Consider the following 18,940-nt stretch of genomic DNA (forward strand, 5'->3'; position numbering starts at 1 on the left):
AAGGTACGTCTATTAGAACAATTTTAATTGAATGCCCAATCTTGAATAGGTTACTTAGGGGTGCCCCGCTTCCCCCACAGGAGAGTGGAGAGCAACCTCGTCCCCAGGGCTTTTCCCTTAAAAACCCTGGGGACGAGGCTGAGTGGAGAGCGCAGTCTGTGACAAGCACTAGCAGCCTCTGAGTATCAGGCGTTTCTGGCGAAACGGGGGAAGAGAGAAGCGAAAAGGGGAGAGAGCGAATCTTCCCATCCTTAACCCCTAATTTCCTCTTTCAAGTAAAATCTCCTCTCCCTTAGCCCCTAAGGAAGGCCTGACACGCGCTAAACTGGTGATCTCAAGCGTGACAGCATCGTATGCAAATCAGCCTACCTATTTTCAAATTATTATCATTTCCAGCTCTTATGCCAGTGCCTCCGTTGGTGCATTCTATTTTCATGCTTTGAGTTGATCGACTGCTTGAAGAAGGACGGTACAGGTAATTGTTCTAACAAAGATCTAATTAGAATAATTAAATAGTTATGTCAAGATAGAAGCCTTATAAATATAGATGACCAGCTAGTAAACACCACTCTGTAAAATGTTAAAATGCAGTGCATTGGTTTTGTTCTCTAAATTCGATCTTTCGCAGCACAAGATGAACGAAGGAGTGCGATTAAGAGGTTACAGTAACCTGGAGCGCCAGCAAGAGGCAGACAAACTCCAACAGTCCGATTCAATGGCCTCTCCTACGACATCTCTGACATCTCCGAGTGAACCAAATCAAGCAACGAATATTTCGCTTTGCAGGCGACTATTAACATGGAGGAAGTATCTAATATTGGTTTTAACACCGATTATCTTGATGCCTATACCCATTGCAATACCGGGGACGGTATGTACCAGTTAGTTATCGGATTCTAGTGTAAAGGTCAAGAAGATATCGTAGATTAATCCAACTTATTTTAGCCCTTTGGAGCCTCGACTTCGGTGTCTTTTTATAATAATATCAAATGTATATTTTAAAAACACCTACTGCCACTATTATAAATTTGCATATGTTTTTAAATAACAGTATCAGCCCGTCTAAATCAGTCTCCTTTGTGCGCAAATGTCAATCAACAACCCCCGACTTTTGAGGAGAAAATGTGAAAAACACTTCTTTATTGTGCGGCGTTTGATAAGCTGTGCATACTGTTCAATATGGCTGGCTTTCAAATCTGGTTGATAGGTAATTTATTTATTTATTAATTTATTTTCATTTTCAGTTTAATCAGTGAATTCGCCTTTTTCAGATTTTTAATGTGAAATTAAAATTTACATTAAAAACATTTAACCATTTTCTTTGACAGTTTTGCATAAAGTCAACAGAGTCAACAGTGTTTTTGTACAACATGTGATTTGGGTTATATTATAGACACTGGCCAGTCAAACATTTTCCAGAACGGCGTCACGAACTCCTTTGTGTGTGTGTGTGTTTTCTTTCCTTGTTAATTGTACGTTTGTTTTCATTGGCAACCTTGCTTAGTCTCTTCTATTAAAGATCGTCGCGATCGAGCACCTACTGACTACCATTTTTTAAAACCATTTTTGAAACCGCATATATCATGCAGATCGATTTTTGTGGACGGGGCCTGAAACTGCTCTGAAGAGCGGTTTCAAAGCAATGCGGCTTGGATGACCGTATAAAAAAGAGTATGCGATTTCAAAAATAGCCGGATTCGTGTGAACGTATAGCCTTAACTGAGTCTGAGTGTCGCCCAGGTGTAGCCTTCCATGCTGACGTTCTTTTGCCCAGTCACGCAGTCCTCCCCAGTCGCAATCCTTCAAGGGGATGGAACGCATGACGAAGTCTGCGAGGGAGGTTGTTGTCGGGGTTTCGATGCTGGATAAATTCAAGGGGTTTTCCTCTACAAACATGACACGTACGGTTGAAAGAAAGGAGGGGAAAACTTGCTCCAACCTGGTGTGATTGGTAGAGCCGTTTATTGGCAGTTTGGCCTAGGTGAAAACAAATGTTGTGTTAAATTAAGCTCTCCCGATTGCGCACTTACTACGATCCATTTCTTGGACCTTATATTTTATCGGCTTCCGGTTGAATCGTAAGGCTGAATCCTAAGGTACTCTAAAGAGAAAAAGAAAAAAAAAACAAACAGATGAAAGGAAAAGTAAATGGAAATGGAAATCTCTTGGCGTTCGGAAGTAACCCTTTGAGAGAGACCAAAGTTGAAGTAACAGCGTATTCCAGTTGTTTGTCAAATGTTTGCTTGGATGCTCTGTACACTGCCCATACAATTTTTTTTTTTTTTTGGGGGGGGGAAGGGGGTTGGGGGGTACGGGCTGGGAGGAAATACAAAGATAGCCAAATTAACTATTTTTGCTATACACCCTTGCCAATGTTTCGACGCAATGGTGAAGGAAATCCAACTAAATAAAACAACAACGGCAACAACAACAAACGTTTGACCGCGGTTGACGTGTTCCCCCAGACTCCTAGTGACGCAAATGGGCCATTTCAGAGGAAAGTCTCAGTGTCGCTTTTAATTCCCTGTTTTATTATTATTACTATTGATATTATCATTTTTACGACAGCTTCTACTTTACAAAATAGTGACTCGATACATCCTAACAGTACTCCTTTAAAATAAGAACGCGAGAGCTTGACGGGAAAGACGTCAACTTAGACCTCGAAAACACAGATTACAGACGCTTCCATATCTCAGACCGGCCGTCGCCTCGAAAACTCAGCGCCCACATAAAATGCGTTGGCCGCTTTAATCGATGTGAACATATATCGATGCGATATTGTGACGAACGCTTTGCACTGGCTCAATATTCAAGGGCAATAATTGTAACAAGCACAGGTAGTTATTACAAGTGCAGCACTCAAACGTAATACCGTGCGTGCTATTTCAGAACCTGTCAGTGTTATTATGCAGAGATTTCTTATTCTTTTCTGTTGGGCATGAGTTTGGAAGTTCTACTGACTTTAAAGTACGCTTCGTCGTCGTGCAACTCCATTCTTAACTTATGCTTTGGTGCAGAACAGTTCTTAGAAGTTCCTCTTTAAAGTACAGTTGCCAGACATCTGTGGTTTCTCTCACTCAAGACCGCATGAGGCCCGGGGGGGGGGGGGGTACTCGCAGAAAAATTGGGTAGGGGTGTGCGGCCCGCTTCCCAAAACCCTTACCCTATTTATGACCAAAATCTGCGATTTTCCCTACCCTATTTATGACCTAACCAAAAACTTGATACCCTATTTATGACCTGACCCTTAATTAATACCCTGTTTCAGACCTGCCTTATAATTATTTCCCTAGTTCAGACCAATGTTAAAGGCAATGTTTATCTGCTTTTATTAGGTAGGTTATAATACTGCAAAGTTAAGACTACAGTGCAAAAATCGTTACCCTATTTATGACCAAAATGGTGGCAAAATAGCCAAAATCGATACCCAATTTATGACCAAAACGGCTGAAAAACCCTACCCTTTGGGGCCGCACATACCTATATAGCCCAATTTAGGGAGTACCCCCCCCCCCCCCCGGGGCATGAGGTAGCTCCAAAGCAAAGCCATCGTCGCAATATCGTTTCCATATTTGAAGGCATCGATTTAAGGAAAACAATTAGGTGAGGATCGAGTTTTCGAGGCAACGGAGGGTCCGAGTTTTCGATACGACAGCGGGGTCTGAGTTTTTAGGTTCTTTGGACCATGAGTTTTCCAGGTCTTAGTTTTCCGCAACGACAGCCACAACAAAAAGATGGCAGACAAAACGTGACTTTCAAATCGCTCTTCACTCACTCAGGTTATAGCCTCAATATCACTTAACTTGTACATTTTAATTTGTTGTTCTACGAGTACGTTTCAATCTCGTTCTGACACTTTAATTTGTCAACTTGTTTGTCAAACGATTGTTTTTTTTCTGCGGGTGGTATTTTTAATTAGCTAAGGTACCTACCTTAGGGAGCTTTGCGTATTTGTATTTGCGTATTTGATGTTGACAACATAAAGTTCAAAGTTAGCGATTTGCGTTGGAACATGGGAACAAAATATTAAGACAAGCTCAACTGGCCGTCTTTATTTAACTCTGATTGTATACCAACCTGCTTTTCTCGGTGTGTGATTTGTGAAGAACAATTTTGGAAGCCACTGTGATTGGCTGTTACTGTCCAGTTTTCAGTTTGCACTAGAACTCGTTTAGTCGGTAAGTTTCAAATTTACTTTTCGCTGGAACAAAAGAGGAAAGGAATGGAAATCGGAGAGACAAACAAGGCCTGCCAGGATTCTTCTCCAACCTTTGGAGAAAGAGGAAACGAAACGCAAGAGAACAAAGACCACAGATCGCCGTCATATATGAGCACAAATTCCAAAAACGAAAATACCTCCGTTGCGAAGACCCTTCTGAGATGGCGCAAATATCTCATTCTTCTTTTAACGCCGCTGCTGTTGGCACCGCTGCCCATTGCAGTTCCTGGATCGGTGAGATTGTCTGTTTGTTACACTAATCTTCTCCAAAATTGTAAAAATTCAATTTGATAATACAAAACAACAAAAGCAGTCACCGCCATCACTAGAAAGTGCTACCAAATCAGTTAAATATGGTTACACTTTGAGGTTCTATCCATACCCTTTACTGCACTGGTTTACTAAAGGGCGTGAATGTCAAGCTAATTTAAAATAAGAACATCATGCATTTCATTTCGAACCGTCACATCGGCCTACAGCCGCCATTGAGAGCCTGCCTTGACAGACATAAGTGGAAGAAGTATGTTCAGTTGACGTTAAGCATAGGCTTTGAATATTGTATTTGCCATGGGTTCAACTAAAACATTTGCCCAGTAGCTAATTAACTAATTGTAATGAAGCTACCCAAGGGATAAATAGAGACCACGAAGTCAGCACGTTTGTGCGGAATGATTTCAAAATGTTGTGTCGCGCGAGGAAGCCAGAAACTGTACCATATACGTGGTGGCCTAGCATATATTAAGACATTCTTCAAGTAATTACTAGTACTTCAACTTAGAATCTGTTTTCATTAATTAGATATCCTTGGTAGTATTACAGTGTGCTCTCATGTTTCAAAATTGAATAACGTTAAAGACAATTAATGTGAAACGTATTTATTGGCAATCGCGAAGGAACAACGTTCAAAGAGATATAATGTCTTTTGGACCATTAAGATGACTGCTCTATTTACAACGTTAGCCGCGGTAAACAGAAGATCAAGTCCTACTTGCATTGTCTTCCTCAATAACTTACCCAATTTTAATATGAATTGAGAAGTTATCAGCTTTGCGCACTTTACTGTATTAACAATGTCATCTATTGACTGTATGAACTCTTCAAACAATGAAGAGATATTTAAAATATATTAAGTTAGACCAGAGGGAATGGTAATGTTTATCGTCAAGTGTTATTTGTCTTTTGTTTATATTGTATGTTCGTATCACCCAAATTCTAATGGTAATTTGTTGTTTCCAGCAAAATTCTGCGAAGTGTCAGAGAATTTTTTTTTCACACAAAAACAGAGTGAAGCATCGTGTAGTTAACGCTACATTTTACTGAGGGCTCTGTCCAGAGCCGTAAATTGCAGTACATGCGCAATGAATGGGGTATTGCAGATGAGAGAAACATGGGTTAGCTGGATCGCTCACTTACTTGCTCCATTGACTGTAAAACGTTTAACTGATTGTGTCGCGCAAGTGAATGGTGAATTTTTGTTAGAAAGTGCAAATGGATGTGCTGTTTTTCCTGACTTAGATGAGACTTGATTCCTAGAAAAGTTTGGGTAAATTGATGTTCTTGGTGTCAAATACTCAAAGGCTCTTAGCGCGTAGAAAGACTTTGCTATTTCTCCTCAAGCTTAACCATTGTCTCGTATTCCTTTTACCAGGAAGCACGATGTGCATACTGTATACTCATCATGGCGGTATACTGGGTGACCGAGGTTGTGGAGCTGGCTGTCACCGCTCTCCTTCCGTTGGTTCTGTTTCCGTTATTTGGTGTCCTTGGATCCAAACAAGTCTCTACTCCTTACTTCAAGGACACAAACGTACTCTTCTTGGGAGGCTTGATTGTTGCGGTCGCCGTGGAGCATTGGAATTTACACAAACGAATTGCTCTTCGAGTTCTGTTGATGGTTGGTGCTCAGCCTCGAAGGTGAGGATCTAAATGGAAGAGGGTAGCGTCTGTGTTTGTAGGGGGGGGGGGTGGAAGTTAAGGGTTGAAGGACATCCAATAACTGCATCCTCACCCGTTTTCTCACGAAATAAAAATATAAGTACGTTTTAAACGTACTTGGAGGAGAGGGGAGGGGGGAATCGAAAGTGCCTGGAAAATTATGAGAAGGGTGACGGAGAGAAGGCTTTTTTCACTCTTCCCACCATCCTAAGCACAGCTACTTATATCTGTTAACTTGAGAAACGGTAGGGTATTTACCTGGTAACATTGTGACCGTTTCACAGAGGGTAAGATAGCGTAAAAGATCACCCAAGGGAAATTTACCTCAGGGTAACGTTTGAAACAGTAACTTGGTGTCCTCGCCCCATATAAGCGAATCCAAGACAGTCTTGGATTCTAGATTCCACGCGGTGGATTCTGGATTCCAGGAACTGGATTCCAGTCTTTGTCAGTGGAACTTGGATTCTGGATTGCAATCCTTAGAGGGTTTCCGGATTCCTTGAGCTGTATTCCGGATTCCAAAGCCCAGGATTCCTGATTTCACAAGCAAATTTTCCCAGATTCTGGATTCCACAAGCAAAAATTTCTTGAATTCCGAAGGCAATTGATGGAAGGCAGGGAATGATGACCGCCACTGTTCAATATAGGGTGACCAGTAAATACAGGTTAGACTGATTCGATTGATCCATCGTTCTTTGTAGCTTGATGCTTGGCTTCATGCTGACCACAGCATTTCTTTCGATGTGGATAAGCAACACCGCTACTACTGCCATGATGGTGCCAATTGTTGAAGCAGTGTTATCTGAAATTAAAAACGAAAGCATCAAAAATCGCTTGGAGAAAAACGATGACGAAGACAGCAAAGCAGATGAAGTATGGCAATAAACGTTAACATGTGTAATTTTTAAAGCCGTTAGTTCGTGGTGAAAGTACGTTTACTGTAAGGTCCTATGATTCTTAGCAAGAGGATTCTTAGCCCTTTCTTAGGGAAAAAAGTCTTTGGGACGAGGTTACTGTTATTTGGACCCAGTTATTCGCCTTCTCTCCCCACCGAGGAGCCTGGTTCTCGGCTGGCCTCAAAATGCTAAAGTCGACACGCAATTTCCGATCAAGATACTGAAAACCTTACCCTTTGGTGTCGCACATACCCTATAAGGAGAATTCCCCTCCCCCGGGACAATGCACTATTTTTACCTGTAGTAACTACAACGCAGTCTATCCTGTTTTAAGGGAGCTGTTAGTAATCATCCCGATCATGTTCGGGAGCGTATGATGCTACATTACAGTTTGAAGTGCATTATCGCAAGCCTGAGGGGCACACCTTGATGTAGCAATAATGCATTTGTGTTCTCTTGTCCCATTTCTTAATGAAGTCGTTGAAAGCTTATTGGGTCTTCACAATTGTAATCTAGGTTAAAATTTGAGGGTTTTCTATCAAGAATAACTACATTTTTCACTAAAAAGCATTCTTCAATTTTCTTCAGTCTTCTATAGATTTACTTACTGCTTAATGTACATGTTGAACGGCCAGCCAACCAACTCGACTTGAGTATCAGGTGATCAAATTATCACCTCTCGGGTGCAATACACTGAAAGGGGGATAGGGCCCCGGGGGGACTCCGCATATGAAAGGGGTGGGGATGCTCGTCGTCTCGCTTAGGGGTGTAAATTTCGAATTTTGGTCTCACTTACATGTAGGGTGTTCTGGGCAAAACGACATCATATTTAGCCGTGAAGGTCTCGTCTAGGGTTGCACGCGAAAAAATATAAAAATATATATATTGTCTGAGTTTTAACATGGTCTCTTTTAGGGGTTAAAAAAAGCTTGACCACGCCTAGATCGGTCTCCTTTAGGGGTTTAATTCAAAATTTCCGACGAGCATCCCGATCCCTTTCATATGCGGAGTTCCCCCCTAAGGAGAGGGCTAGCATAGGGAGGTAAACTTGTAACTGATAAGGAAAGTTAGTCATGCTTTGCGACTTTAACTGGGACAAGTAAATCGAGGCTACGAACAATGATGAATAACATTCGTCTGGCTTTTCTTCTCACCTTATCATGCTCTAGCTTGACGAAGTCGTCCCTCATAATGGGAGTTATCAGCTTGGAGATTTAAACGAAGAACAGGAAAAAGAAGAAACGAAGACAGTAACAGTCCAGGAACCTGAAATCCACAAAGCCGAGGGTGAAGCCAATGGTAACACTGAAGCTAGACTGCGTTACCAAAAGGATGAACGGTACAGTTTAATAGGTCCGCTCGGTCCAGCTGTTAAAAAAGCCCTATACGATCATCATGCGCATTGTCAACACCCGATAAACAGTCAAGACAATTTTTACCAATTTTTCGTTTTGTCTTATAACCTTTACGTTTGTTCAAACAATGTTGTTCCGTTGATTCAGACGTCGAGCTTATTAGTCGGACTCAATTCATTTTCACGATGTTCAATAATATGTGAAAATAGTCGTAAGTAAATAGAAAGTAGTAATTTATGCATTAGGTTCGGCATATGAGAAGCTAAAATTGGTAAAAATGTAGTTAAATTGTATCAATTATTTTTTTCAAACGTAGGCTGCTTCTACAACCTCAGAGTAAATAGCTGAGACACTTTTTAAATTTCACTCATCTTCCCCCGTCATTAAGCTCAGTTAAAAATCGCTCTTCCTTTATGAAAGAGGGATCTTAATTTGCCCGGGAACCTTTTTGGGGTGAGACTGCAAATTATATGTGACTATTAATAGAAATTTGTACCGCGCAGTTTCTACGAAAATATTCAACTGCGCATAAGAGGATCTGAAGTGCATTGTTGAAGGACTAACCGATGCCAGTAATTATTTCAGTACAAAACAGTACAATAACGTAAAACAATATGAACAACATATTTACTTAATTTGCCGATAATTTTCAGAATGTCTTCCGTAAATTTAATGCGAGATGAAGAAGAGGTAGAGGTGAGAAGTGTTCTTTTCTGTTAAGGTTTGATGACTGTGCACGTTTTCAGCTAACTTTTATTGTTTAGTCTGGATTACCTCCTTTGGCTAGGGTATAGAAATCAACTGGTCGTGTCGTGTGACTCTGGAACACTAGAAATTTATTTTGGGCGTCGTATACCGCCGGAAATTTAAACACTGTGCAAGTCCCCCATTTTTTGAAATAATTCTGGTCATTCTGTTAAAAGATGAATAGGTAGTAACTTAAATATTTACTTCTATCTTGGCTGCTTTTTCTTACAGAGTGGCGAGACACAGTATTACAACAAAATGTGTAAAGGAATGATGCTGTCTATCGCGTACGCTGCCAATATCGGCGGTACAGCCACCCTGACGGGAACTGCCCCAAACCTTGTGTTTAGTGGACAGGTTACAAGGCAAGTCTTTCCATTGTTTATTATAACTTTCAGTCAGCTAGAGCGTGGAGTTTGAGAAGTTAATTAATTTTTTTTTTCAGTTTTAGCAAGAGATAATAGATCATTCTCTCTTGGTTTTAGCTTAGCACGTGGCTATGGTAATTGTGACTGACTAGAATATTTCGAGTTTCAGCTTATAAGCAATGTATCGAAAGCCTCCCTTTATATCGACTAACGCCAGTTATTGGCTCTATTGTTTATATGTGTTTTTTGTATTTTGCCACGGTTATTGATTTACCTTGGTTTTGCGGTATACTCCCCAAGAAGCAATCTTCAACTAAAAAGCGCTCCCAGCAAACCAACAATGTGGTCTTTGAGATAGTCATTTGCAAAACAGCGCATAAATCTCTAGCCTTCTTCTGAATGAGCAGGGGTAGTAAGAAAAAGAAGTGATTCAAAGGCGAAAAGCTCTACAAATCTTTTTGTCCGATTTTATTTGGAATGAGTACTACAGCAATTTCGCGTTTCTCATGGATCAAAGATAAACGCTAATTTGTGAACGGATCTTTATGTGGCGGAAAGGTTATACGACTTACCTTTCCACTGTTGAGGAATTATGTCTTATGTTTTATTTTTTCATTATTATAATATTTTACTGGCGAAGTTTGCCCCAAGAGTAACAAAAACTCATCAGGAGGGCTTACGTCGAATAAAAAAATTGCAATTAATAGTTTTGGTCTAAAGCGGCAGCAAAACAAAACATAGATATATTTAGGTATTTTTATGAAATCTCTTCGATTAAGATATAAAAGACTGGACATGAAAAAATAAATCATTATGTTTTTTTTTTTTCAGTATCTACCCAGATAGTCCCGGCTTTGGCTTCGCCGCTTGGTTTGGTTACGCGTTTCCTCAGATGGTGATCCTCTTGTTTGTTGCATGGGTCTGGCTTCAGCTGTTGTTCCTCAAAATTAAGTATGCGCTACATTACTTCCTTATTTAAATTTCATTGCCCAAATCGTTAAGGTTGCTGAGGCTGTGCAGCTGATCTCACAACGACTAAAACGCGCATCCAGCCTTGTGAATTATGTTACTTGAAGGGTGGTATAATAATAGTAACCTGAGAAAACAGATGACATTTTGCAACGCCACCACTCGGGTTTACCCGCGTTATGACGTCTGAGGCCCGGTTTAGACGCCGCTCCACTTGTGTGCCGTACTAAACTTATGAATTGAGTACGGCAAGAGAGCGGTGTCAATTTGGTACGGTAGTTTTAGTTTGGTGCGGCAACAGCGTAAAGTTGGACAGAGTCTGTCGAGCTTTTGTCCAACTTAACTTAGGCTCGACACACGGTACGCTGTCTGAATCAGATGTCGCGCCAGTGTCGCTACAAAGTCGAACTTATTAAATAAGAAGGCTCTTACAGCGGCTTTCAGTTTCGCTTGCCTGGAGATTAGACCGAGAAATGAGGAGGCGATTAATTCTACACGAAACAAGATGTACTAGCTAAAGGTTTTTTACTTCCTACTTTATCGACGTCGAGTATTGTGCAGGATATTGATTTAGTAGGCGTGTTAGCCACGACCGGAAATAGTCTGCGGTCGCAGGCTATACGCGTGTATAAGTCCAGAGAAATTACAGCATTGCCAAAGATCAAAAAAGTGATTCACATGGCAAGTCATTTCAATCATCGCCGAAAATAAACCGCATGCTCATCACAAGATGCATTTGCATACAATGAAAGTTTACAACAACCGACCAACGCAGCTTTGCTAATTAAGATTCTTATTTTTTTTTTTTTTTTCGACCACTCAGTAGTGTTCACTTGTTCCAAGGTAATCAACGCTTTCAAGCGATAGAATTCGTGGACCGACACGTTTCGGAAAAGCTCTGAATTTAATCTTTCCTAAGCTTCCTTCGCAAAACATGTGTGGCTTCGGTCACGCAACGGTTCTTAACTTATTCCTAATTTCCACGGTCTCCGTTAGGAACGTCTGGCACCATGACTCCCGTATTGTGTCATAAATACGAAGAAAAACGGCTTGCAGATTATGAGTCTCGCTGCTTACGTAAGCGAGACTAATTAGGTTCGGCACATGAAAAGCACGGCGTCCGACCATGCTGATGACGCTTTACTACCTTTATCTGGATAGTGCATATGATTGGTTGAAAATTCGCTTCATCCAATCAGAAGCACTACCCAGATCTGGGTAGTGACGCGTCATCAGTATGGAATTTCTGCCCTCGTTCCTTAGAAGTCATTACATGGAGAAACCAGTGGTGGCGTGGCCAAATGTTGGCTGTGTTCTAGTAGAATTTATACGAGGTACTATTATGTGTTCTACCTTGTATCGCATACAAAATATAGACTGCAAAGTATCTTAGGAAAGACCGGTGCAGTGCATTTTACCTAAGACACAACGCGCGCCGCTTAACAACTTTGAGGGACGGGGACGAGATAGCTTAATATTTGACGCCTTGTTATCCTTTAAGCCCTAATATCCATATACAAATTGTCCAGGTTGATTTCCACCCATTTCCCTAAAGATACTTGAGAGAATTTTCAAAAAATCAAAGTATCTTCCCTTTGCTGGTCATTTTATTAACTGAATTCTCCTAACCTCTTCCTCCTTGATGATGTATGAATATGTTGAGGCAAAAATTGATGTTTTTCATTTTTGTCACTAAAAGGGATAAATATACTACTTATTTTATGGGATTTATTAAAAGAAAAAGAGAAGTGGAATTTTTCATGATTTTTTATTGTCTTGATCGCTGAGGAGTGAAAGGAATTATTAAGTTGTTCAGGGATGATTTTTTCGTTGTAGGTAATTCCACTTAATTGAGTTCACGTTCCTTGTGTTACAGTTTCCGTAGATGTTGCCGTTGTTTCTGCTTGTCGAGGTCAAAGAAGAAGGACCATTCGGCGCAGGCGATCAAAATGGTTTTGCAGGAACAGTACAGATCCCTTGGACCCATGTCGTAAGCATTTTAGAGTACAGTCGAACCCCTTTAATACGGGAACTGAGAGGGCTGTCCGTTAAGCGGTGTTTGAATGAAGTTTTAATTACATTTACACCGAGTGTTGCTAAACCATTGAAAATATACAGTATACTCGGTGTCAAGTGATAGGGCGACTGGCAAAAGAAAGTGCCATGAGGTTTTAGCCATTACTTGTCCTCCTTTCGGACATTAGTGTTGATTTTTCATAAAAACAGCACGAGCGAAAGAAAAAGAAATTCAAGCGCGCTTTAATATTACTGATAGCTACTAAATTTATTCTGAAGGAACTTGTAGTAAACATGCTACATAATCTGACTGAGCAGAGCTACCACAATATACCTCAAGGGTGGATTCATTTTCTGCTAACCACAGAATAACTTTAAAGACTGAAAAGTATAGAATTTAGCATAATATTTTGCTTTGACAGGTTTGCTGAGAAAGCCGTTCTTGGACATTTTATCATGCTGGCGTTACTGTGGCTGTTTCGTGATCCCAAATTCATTAAGGGATGGTCCATAATATTCGAAAAAGAGTAAGATTATCTTTGGTTAGTTTGGCCTTGGAATGTAACACATCTTATGAACCCATTTTTTAATTTTATTGAGCGCTTGCCGAGCAGTCGATATTTTTTCCTCGGTTCATTGGGGAACGCGTGTCATTTATGCGGATCAAATGTGGATTAGATTTAATAAAACGGGGAGGGTGTGGTCTGCTTCGCCGCTCACCTGGTTTCTCTCACTCGTGGACGTTTTCTCTTGTTTAAAGAACATTAGAAAAATTAATTCTTTGACACTGTCACTCGTAGATTCAATTTGTTTCAAGAATGCAATGCTTGTTGATGATAAGTTTAAGAAGGGGTAAGTTAGGTAAACCCTGGGCCAAATCCCAGCCCTTAGAAACAAATGAAAACTACGTTACCCCAGAAGGAAAGTTTAATTAGTGATAATAGGCTGGTTTAGCAACAGGACGGGAACGTCAGTTGGCGACGGGAAAGCGCGCGGAAAGGACTAAACACGACCTCCGGTGCCCAATTTGCCGCTGTACCATTGGTCAAGCCAGTTGTTTTATTTGCGTGCGCCGTTATCAACTAACGTTCCCATTCTGTTGCTAAATCAGCCTAATTATTAAAATAATGGGAACAGGTTGCACAGCTAGTTAGCAAACGATCCCTGTGATACCAGCGCAGTGTTAGAGCCCAGCCTTCTTAATGTTAAGGGAGTTGTGGATGAGTCAAGAGCAGTACACGAAGTAGACTATGTATGACTAATTAGTTTTTTCCTCACAAGTCGTAAAAACAAACAAAACACTTTAATTAGCGGGCGGAAGGTAAAGTTACGAAAGGAGACACGACGCGAAGGGAGAGGAAAATTTGACTTTCAGTAGTAGATCGCGTCTCCTCATAAGAGGCAAGCGTTCGCCCTTTCGTGCGCTTAACTCGTTCTTCTATCTCTGCGGAAAAAATAAATGGCTAACCGAAGTCTTCACGAGAATGTGACCTCATCCCACACTGACTTTTGATCTTGTCTAAAACCAAGGAAAATCGTAAACGCCGGGAAGATGCTATTGCCATTTAATTGGTTTTCTCTTTTTTTTCTATCCAGTTACGTTCGTGACGCTACGGTGGCTATGATAATTTCGTTTTCATTATTTGTGTTCCCCTCCGAGCGACCAAGGATCTTTGCTTCCGATGGTTCAGGTGAGAGCGGAAAAGAAATGTGGAATCTCTGGCTAGTTAGTGTTCCTTTGATTAATTGTAGTGCTACTCAAATTGTAGGTTGATTTACAATACACTGTGGCGACGGAACATTCGAACCGATCCAATCCAGACTTCAATCCCACTTTTGAGGCAGGTGCGCACAAACAAGGTGTCGCCAATATATCCCTTTTCAGCCTCCAAAGAAAGTCGCGTCCGGCGATAGCCCGGGGTTTATGGATTTTGTGATCGGGCTAACGAATTCTGTTTTTAACATGCCTCAAGGACAAGTGAAGTTTTGAAATATTAGTAAGAAAATTTGTTTAAATTCTTAACAAATTTAAAAAGCTGTTTTCCAAGCCGATCTATTAAAGAAGTAAAATTAGACGTACAATTTTTCTAATAAATTAATAAGCCGAGGGTAACCTGCGAAAACAGTCGGTTTCTTCTCGCGAAACGTCCCCAGGGGCGAAGAGCGAGGAGAAACTGACGGCTGTTTTCGTAGGCTATAATGAGGGTGGTAATGATATAACTAATAAATAACAATTAGCTAAAAATACGTGAATCGCAGAACCTCGCGAAGAAAGATCGAACACAATCGTACAGACATTAAAAAAGTGCGCACCTTAGGGTACTATCGTCAGAGGTTGATAAATGTTAAAGTTCAAGTTAGAAATTTACAAAACCCAAGCAAATTACCTATGTGTGTAAATTACTATGTACGTTACAGACTATTTTATTCGTGCGCACTCGTATTTCCACATCATAGTAAAAGAAAACTATTTGGTTTGAAGACAGATGCCTTAGTTGTTTGTCTTTATTTTCTTGATCTTCTTATTTCGCTATACTGGTAGTTATGCAGAGAATGGCCATACAAAACCCTTGCTTAACTTACTTTTACCACTTTATAGCGAACAAACCACCACCTGGCCTTCTGGAGTTCAGGTCGATGCAAAAAAAGCTTCCATGGAATATTATTGTGCTACTTGGAAGTGGATTTGCTTTGGCGGAAGCGTGTAAGGTAAGAAATAGTGGTGCTGATTTGATGGGGGTTTTCATTAGCTGTTTTCCTTATGTGCGTGCAAAGATTGCGGGTATATATTGCCAGTATATGTTTAAAAGGTCTATTCTAAAATTTCCTGTGAATCCTTAGGGGGGAGGGGAAGGGGACATAAAGCCGTACGGATTCTAGGAATTAGGTTCCCGTGCGTCCTCTGTTGCCCCTTTCCTCAGTTCTTTTCGAACATTTGCAATGCAGGCTTGCAACTGAAAAGAAAAATTTTTGTTATCACTGTCTCTTAATTGTTTGTAGTTTTACCTCGTGATTTAATTATCTGACAGGTGTCTGGCTTATCCAAGTGGGTTGGAACCCAATTAGCCTATCTTGATGCCATACCAAGCTATGCAATCGTCATTATCGTCTGTGTAATGATTACTACATTCACTGAGGTCACCTCCAACACAGCTACAGCCACCATCTTCCTTCCAATACTGGCATCGCTTGTGAGTTTGTCTTTTAGCTTATTTGTGACTTCTTCTTACTCTGAACTCGACAAAAATGTTAGTTAAATGGAAATGAAATAGCGAAAAGGGGATAAACTGTTTAACTGAAGAAATAAAATGTTATTAATATCAAGGGTATTTTTTGATGTTCAACAACCTGATGAAGGGTTGAGATTTTTGCACTTTTCACGCTCTTTGCAAGTATGATTTCTAATCTTTTTGTACTGATAAATTAAGTGGATGCTTTATTAGGAGACTTTTACAGCGACCGATGCAGGGATATTTGATAGAGGGGGTCTAGATGTCTACTCAATGGCGAGCTAGAACCTCCCCAAAGCGGGCCTCTGTGCGACTATAAGAAGTGTCCAATAAGAAGAGCTGTACGCATAAGAAATGTTATGTGGAGCCTGCGTCTAAGGGTTGCTTTTAACTCACCTCGGCAGTTAAGGTCACCTGAGAACGGCCTTTGGATCTGACGGCTATGCCATTCTTACTGAAGAGCCCAAATAAGCAGAGGGTGGGCTGAAACTGCCCCGGTGTTTATGGCTATGCGCAAAAGCTACTAACCACTCAGTCAGTAGGCTCCGTGTTTTGGTACCTGAGTGTGTCACTTGTTTTAAGGTTTCTCTTGAAAATGCAGCTGTTGTATATCGCTGGGACCAATGTGATTTTGTATGTAATACCTATCAGAAACACTATTTTTTTATATATCTTTTATTCAGGGAGAGGAAATAAATGTCCATCCTTGGTACCTCATGCTTCCTGCTGCTATCTCTTGTTCATTCGCCTTCATGTTGCCCGTCGCTACTCCACCAAATGCAATTATATTTGCCGGTGGACACCTCAAAGTCAAGGACATGGTATGTATAGATTGTAATCAAAGAGGTTTTTTATTGACTACTCATTAAAATAATTGATTTGATGTCGCCTTAATCCATTACAGCGCCCACCAAAATAAAGCCAGTGGTTCTTGGGATGGTCTTTCATAAAGGTCCCATTCTTTGGAACTTTATGACGGTGTTTGCTTCACTGTCTTTGTCATTAGTTTATTGAATTCCTAGTTACTGTCGTGGCTCCTTTGCTTTTGCATTGGAATGTTTTGTGACTGGCTGCTAAAAGAATCACACCATCGTGTTAACCAATCAGAAATCCAACCGAAGCAAATTATAACTTGTGTGCACGTAGTGTTTTCCTCCCCTTAGCGCCACCTAGCCATCTGATTGGTTCATTGCGTATGAATTGTCTGTGCTTGCTGTTATTGGCCAGGTTAATAAAAAATCTCTCTAAAGCAAAGTAAAATTAAAATACACTCTGATGAAAACTGGCCCAATCGCAAAGTCAACTGAGAAACGATTCAAATACGACTCTTTTCTTTCGTCAGGCAAAAGCTGGTATCGTAATGAATGTCCTAGCCGTGACAGTGCTGATAATTTGTGTCAATACCTATGGGGTCCCTATGTTCGACTTAAAAACTTTTCCAGACTGGGCTGGAAGTGCTGCGAAAACTGGAAGAGGCCCTGGTACCAGTTCCAATGTCACGTTGGTATGTCACAACGTGACAACTGCAATCGCTAATCTCACCTCATCATAGCCTGTGCGCGTATGTTTCGTAACACGTGACAGTAACGGCAGCTATGAACACAAGGAGATATCATTGCTGTCATTTCCAATATTGAATTCAGTATTTGAAACGAGCGGTAGTTTGCCCTAGATTGTGAATTGAATGATTTGTATTGATGTAAATAAGCTAACGCCTGTGTTTAGCGTGAATTTTTTAAATATTTACATATTTTAGGATGAATGGGTCAATCACGTCTTTTTAATATAAATGGGTTGATTATATGTTGTGTTATTTTGGGTAAAAATCACATACTTGTCACATAACATTAGTCATTATAATTACAATGACCTGTTTTTAGTAGTCGGCATCGGGTTTTATTACTGTGCAATCTGTAAAAATAAATATATAGGCTCCAGTAATCTCCTACCCAGATCTTTTGTCACAAGAGATGTGGGTACGAGATTAAGGCTGCAGATCCAGAAATTCTTTCAATTTTTCCACAACTCAGGAACTAAGTGCTTTAATAGAAAACAACCTTTCAAAATTTTCCGTGTTGTCTACCTTTCACTCTTTCAGTGGTATGTAAGCGATCTACCTTTAAATTTGCACGTAATACAGCTCATTCAACAGGCTCAGCTCATTCGAGATCTCTCCACTGTACCTGTGACGACCCAGATATTTCGTTACGGAATCTTTTTTTCAGTTTTCATAAAGATAGGTGAATCCGAAGAAACTCAACTAAGTATTGTCGCTTATTAACACAAATTCTTTCAATTCGGCGCGCTTTGCAATTGTCCACTTAGAAAGATTTTTCAAGGCTTCCTAAAACGGGGTTTACGACTCATTTTCGACTCCGAAAATATGGCAAAGAGAAGGAGAGACTCACTGAGAAATGGCAAATCTGTGCTGAACATTTTTAGAAAATCAACACATATTGGAACTGCCTGTAAAACCATACACTGTAGCAGACTAACTGCCGGTCATTCGACCTCTTTACCAGTGGACCGGGTTAACATGTAGATAAGGGAAGAGGGCATGCAAGCAGAGAAGAAGCATGAAGTTTGTGAACGAGGATTTTGAAGTTTAGTTTACTTGAGCGCTTCCTCCTTACAGTAAAGGGGGAGAACCGAGCAGGCCGCTAGATGTGATTACGATTTTAAGGGAGTGTCATCAAACAGGAATCTTAAAACTCCTAAATCCCAAGAAAAACCTACATTTAATTAATTTTCTCTTAACATCATCAGTACATAGTTATGAGAATTGACAAAATGATCACCAAAGGAAAACTACTCTGATCTTATATCAACTTCTCTCAACTAACTCCTTAAGACAATGTATGGAGATCAGTCTGGAGAACTTGTATGTGGATATTCAGTTGGGGCTTAAAGGGTAAGAGACGCGGTCCTGAGGGTGTCCGCAATAACGGGAGTTGAAGGCATAACGGCATGAACTGCATGCAGTGGTGCACGTCAGGCCAGGGCGCATAGCGTAAATGGGGTGGTAAAGGGTCGATTTTTGTTCTCGGCAAAAAAGCGGTCGCTATTTTCTTAAGACCTTAAACCAGCTCCGGCCAATAAGTGCCGAGGCCAACGGAACTAGAACCGCATGAAGGTGTCGTCAGGACAAGATAACTAGGTTGCGATATTATTTTACTTTTCAACTATTGCATTCGATGCTTAA

General features: G+C 40.6%; 1 protein-coding gene across 3 annotated transcripts; it reads left to right on the forward strand.

Annotated features, from left to right (window-relative positions):
- Nucleotides 1-356: 356 nt before the first annotated feature.
- Nucleotides 357-18,763, forward strand: LOC140951589 (Na(+)/citrate cotransporter-like). 3 transcript variants are annotated; one of them, XM_073400874.1, is made up of 15 exons: nucleotides 357-475; nucleotides 629-871; nucleotides 5,871-6,136; nucleotides 6,859-7,030; nucleotides 8,223-8,392; nucleotides 9,062-9,104; nucleotides 9,387-9,520; nucleotides 10,355-10,474; nucleotides 12,369-12,482; nucleotides 12,931-13,035; nucleotides 14,105-14,199; nucleotides 15,108-15,217; nucleotides 15,538-15,699; nucleotides 16,422-16,559; nucleotides 17,081-18,763. In XM_073400874.1, the coding sequence occupies exons 2-15, from the start codon at nucleotides 635-637 to the stop codon at nucleotides 17,288-17,290; spliced, it is 2,076 nt and encodes a 691-aa protein (XP_073256975.1). In that variant the 5' UTR covers nucleotides 357-475; nucleotides 629-634; the 3' UTR covers nucleotides 17,291-18,763. The 3 variants fall into 3 exon arrangements, with proteins under 3 accessions (XP_073256975.1, XP_073256974.1, XP_073256976.1); XM_073400873.1 differs by lacking the exon at nucleotides 357-475 and having other exon boundaries at nucleotides 574-871; XM_073400875.1 differs by lacking the exons at nucleotides 357-475; nucleotides 629-871 and adding an exon at nucleotides 3,957-4,456.
- Nucleotides 18,764-18,940: the final 177 nt, after the last annotated feature.

Source organism: Porites lutea, chromosome 11, assembly GCF_958299795.1.
Source record: "Porites lutea chromosome 11, jaPorLute2.1, whole genome shotgun sequence".
NCBI classification, from domain to species: Eukaryota; Metazoa; Cnidaria; class Anthozoa; order Scleractinia; family Poritidae; genus Porites; species Porites lutea.

Bases quoted from the DNA above. Each gene is read 5' to 3' on its own strand.
- LOC140951589 (XM_073400873.1), top strand. From the start codon at position 578: ATGTTAAAATGCAGTGCATTGGTTTTGTTCTCTAAATTCGATCTTTCG. The intron at 8,393-9,061 runs GTACAGTTTAAT...GATAATTTTCAG, and splicing joins CGTTACCAAAAGGATGAACG to AATGTCTTCCGTAAATTTAA. The intron at 15,700-16,421 runs GTGAGTTTGTCT...TCTTTTATTCAG, and splicing joins TTCCAATACTGGCATCGCTT to GGAGAGGAAATAAATGTCCA.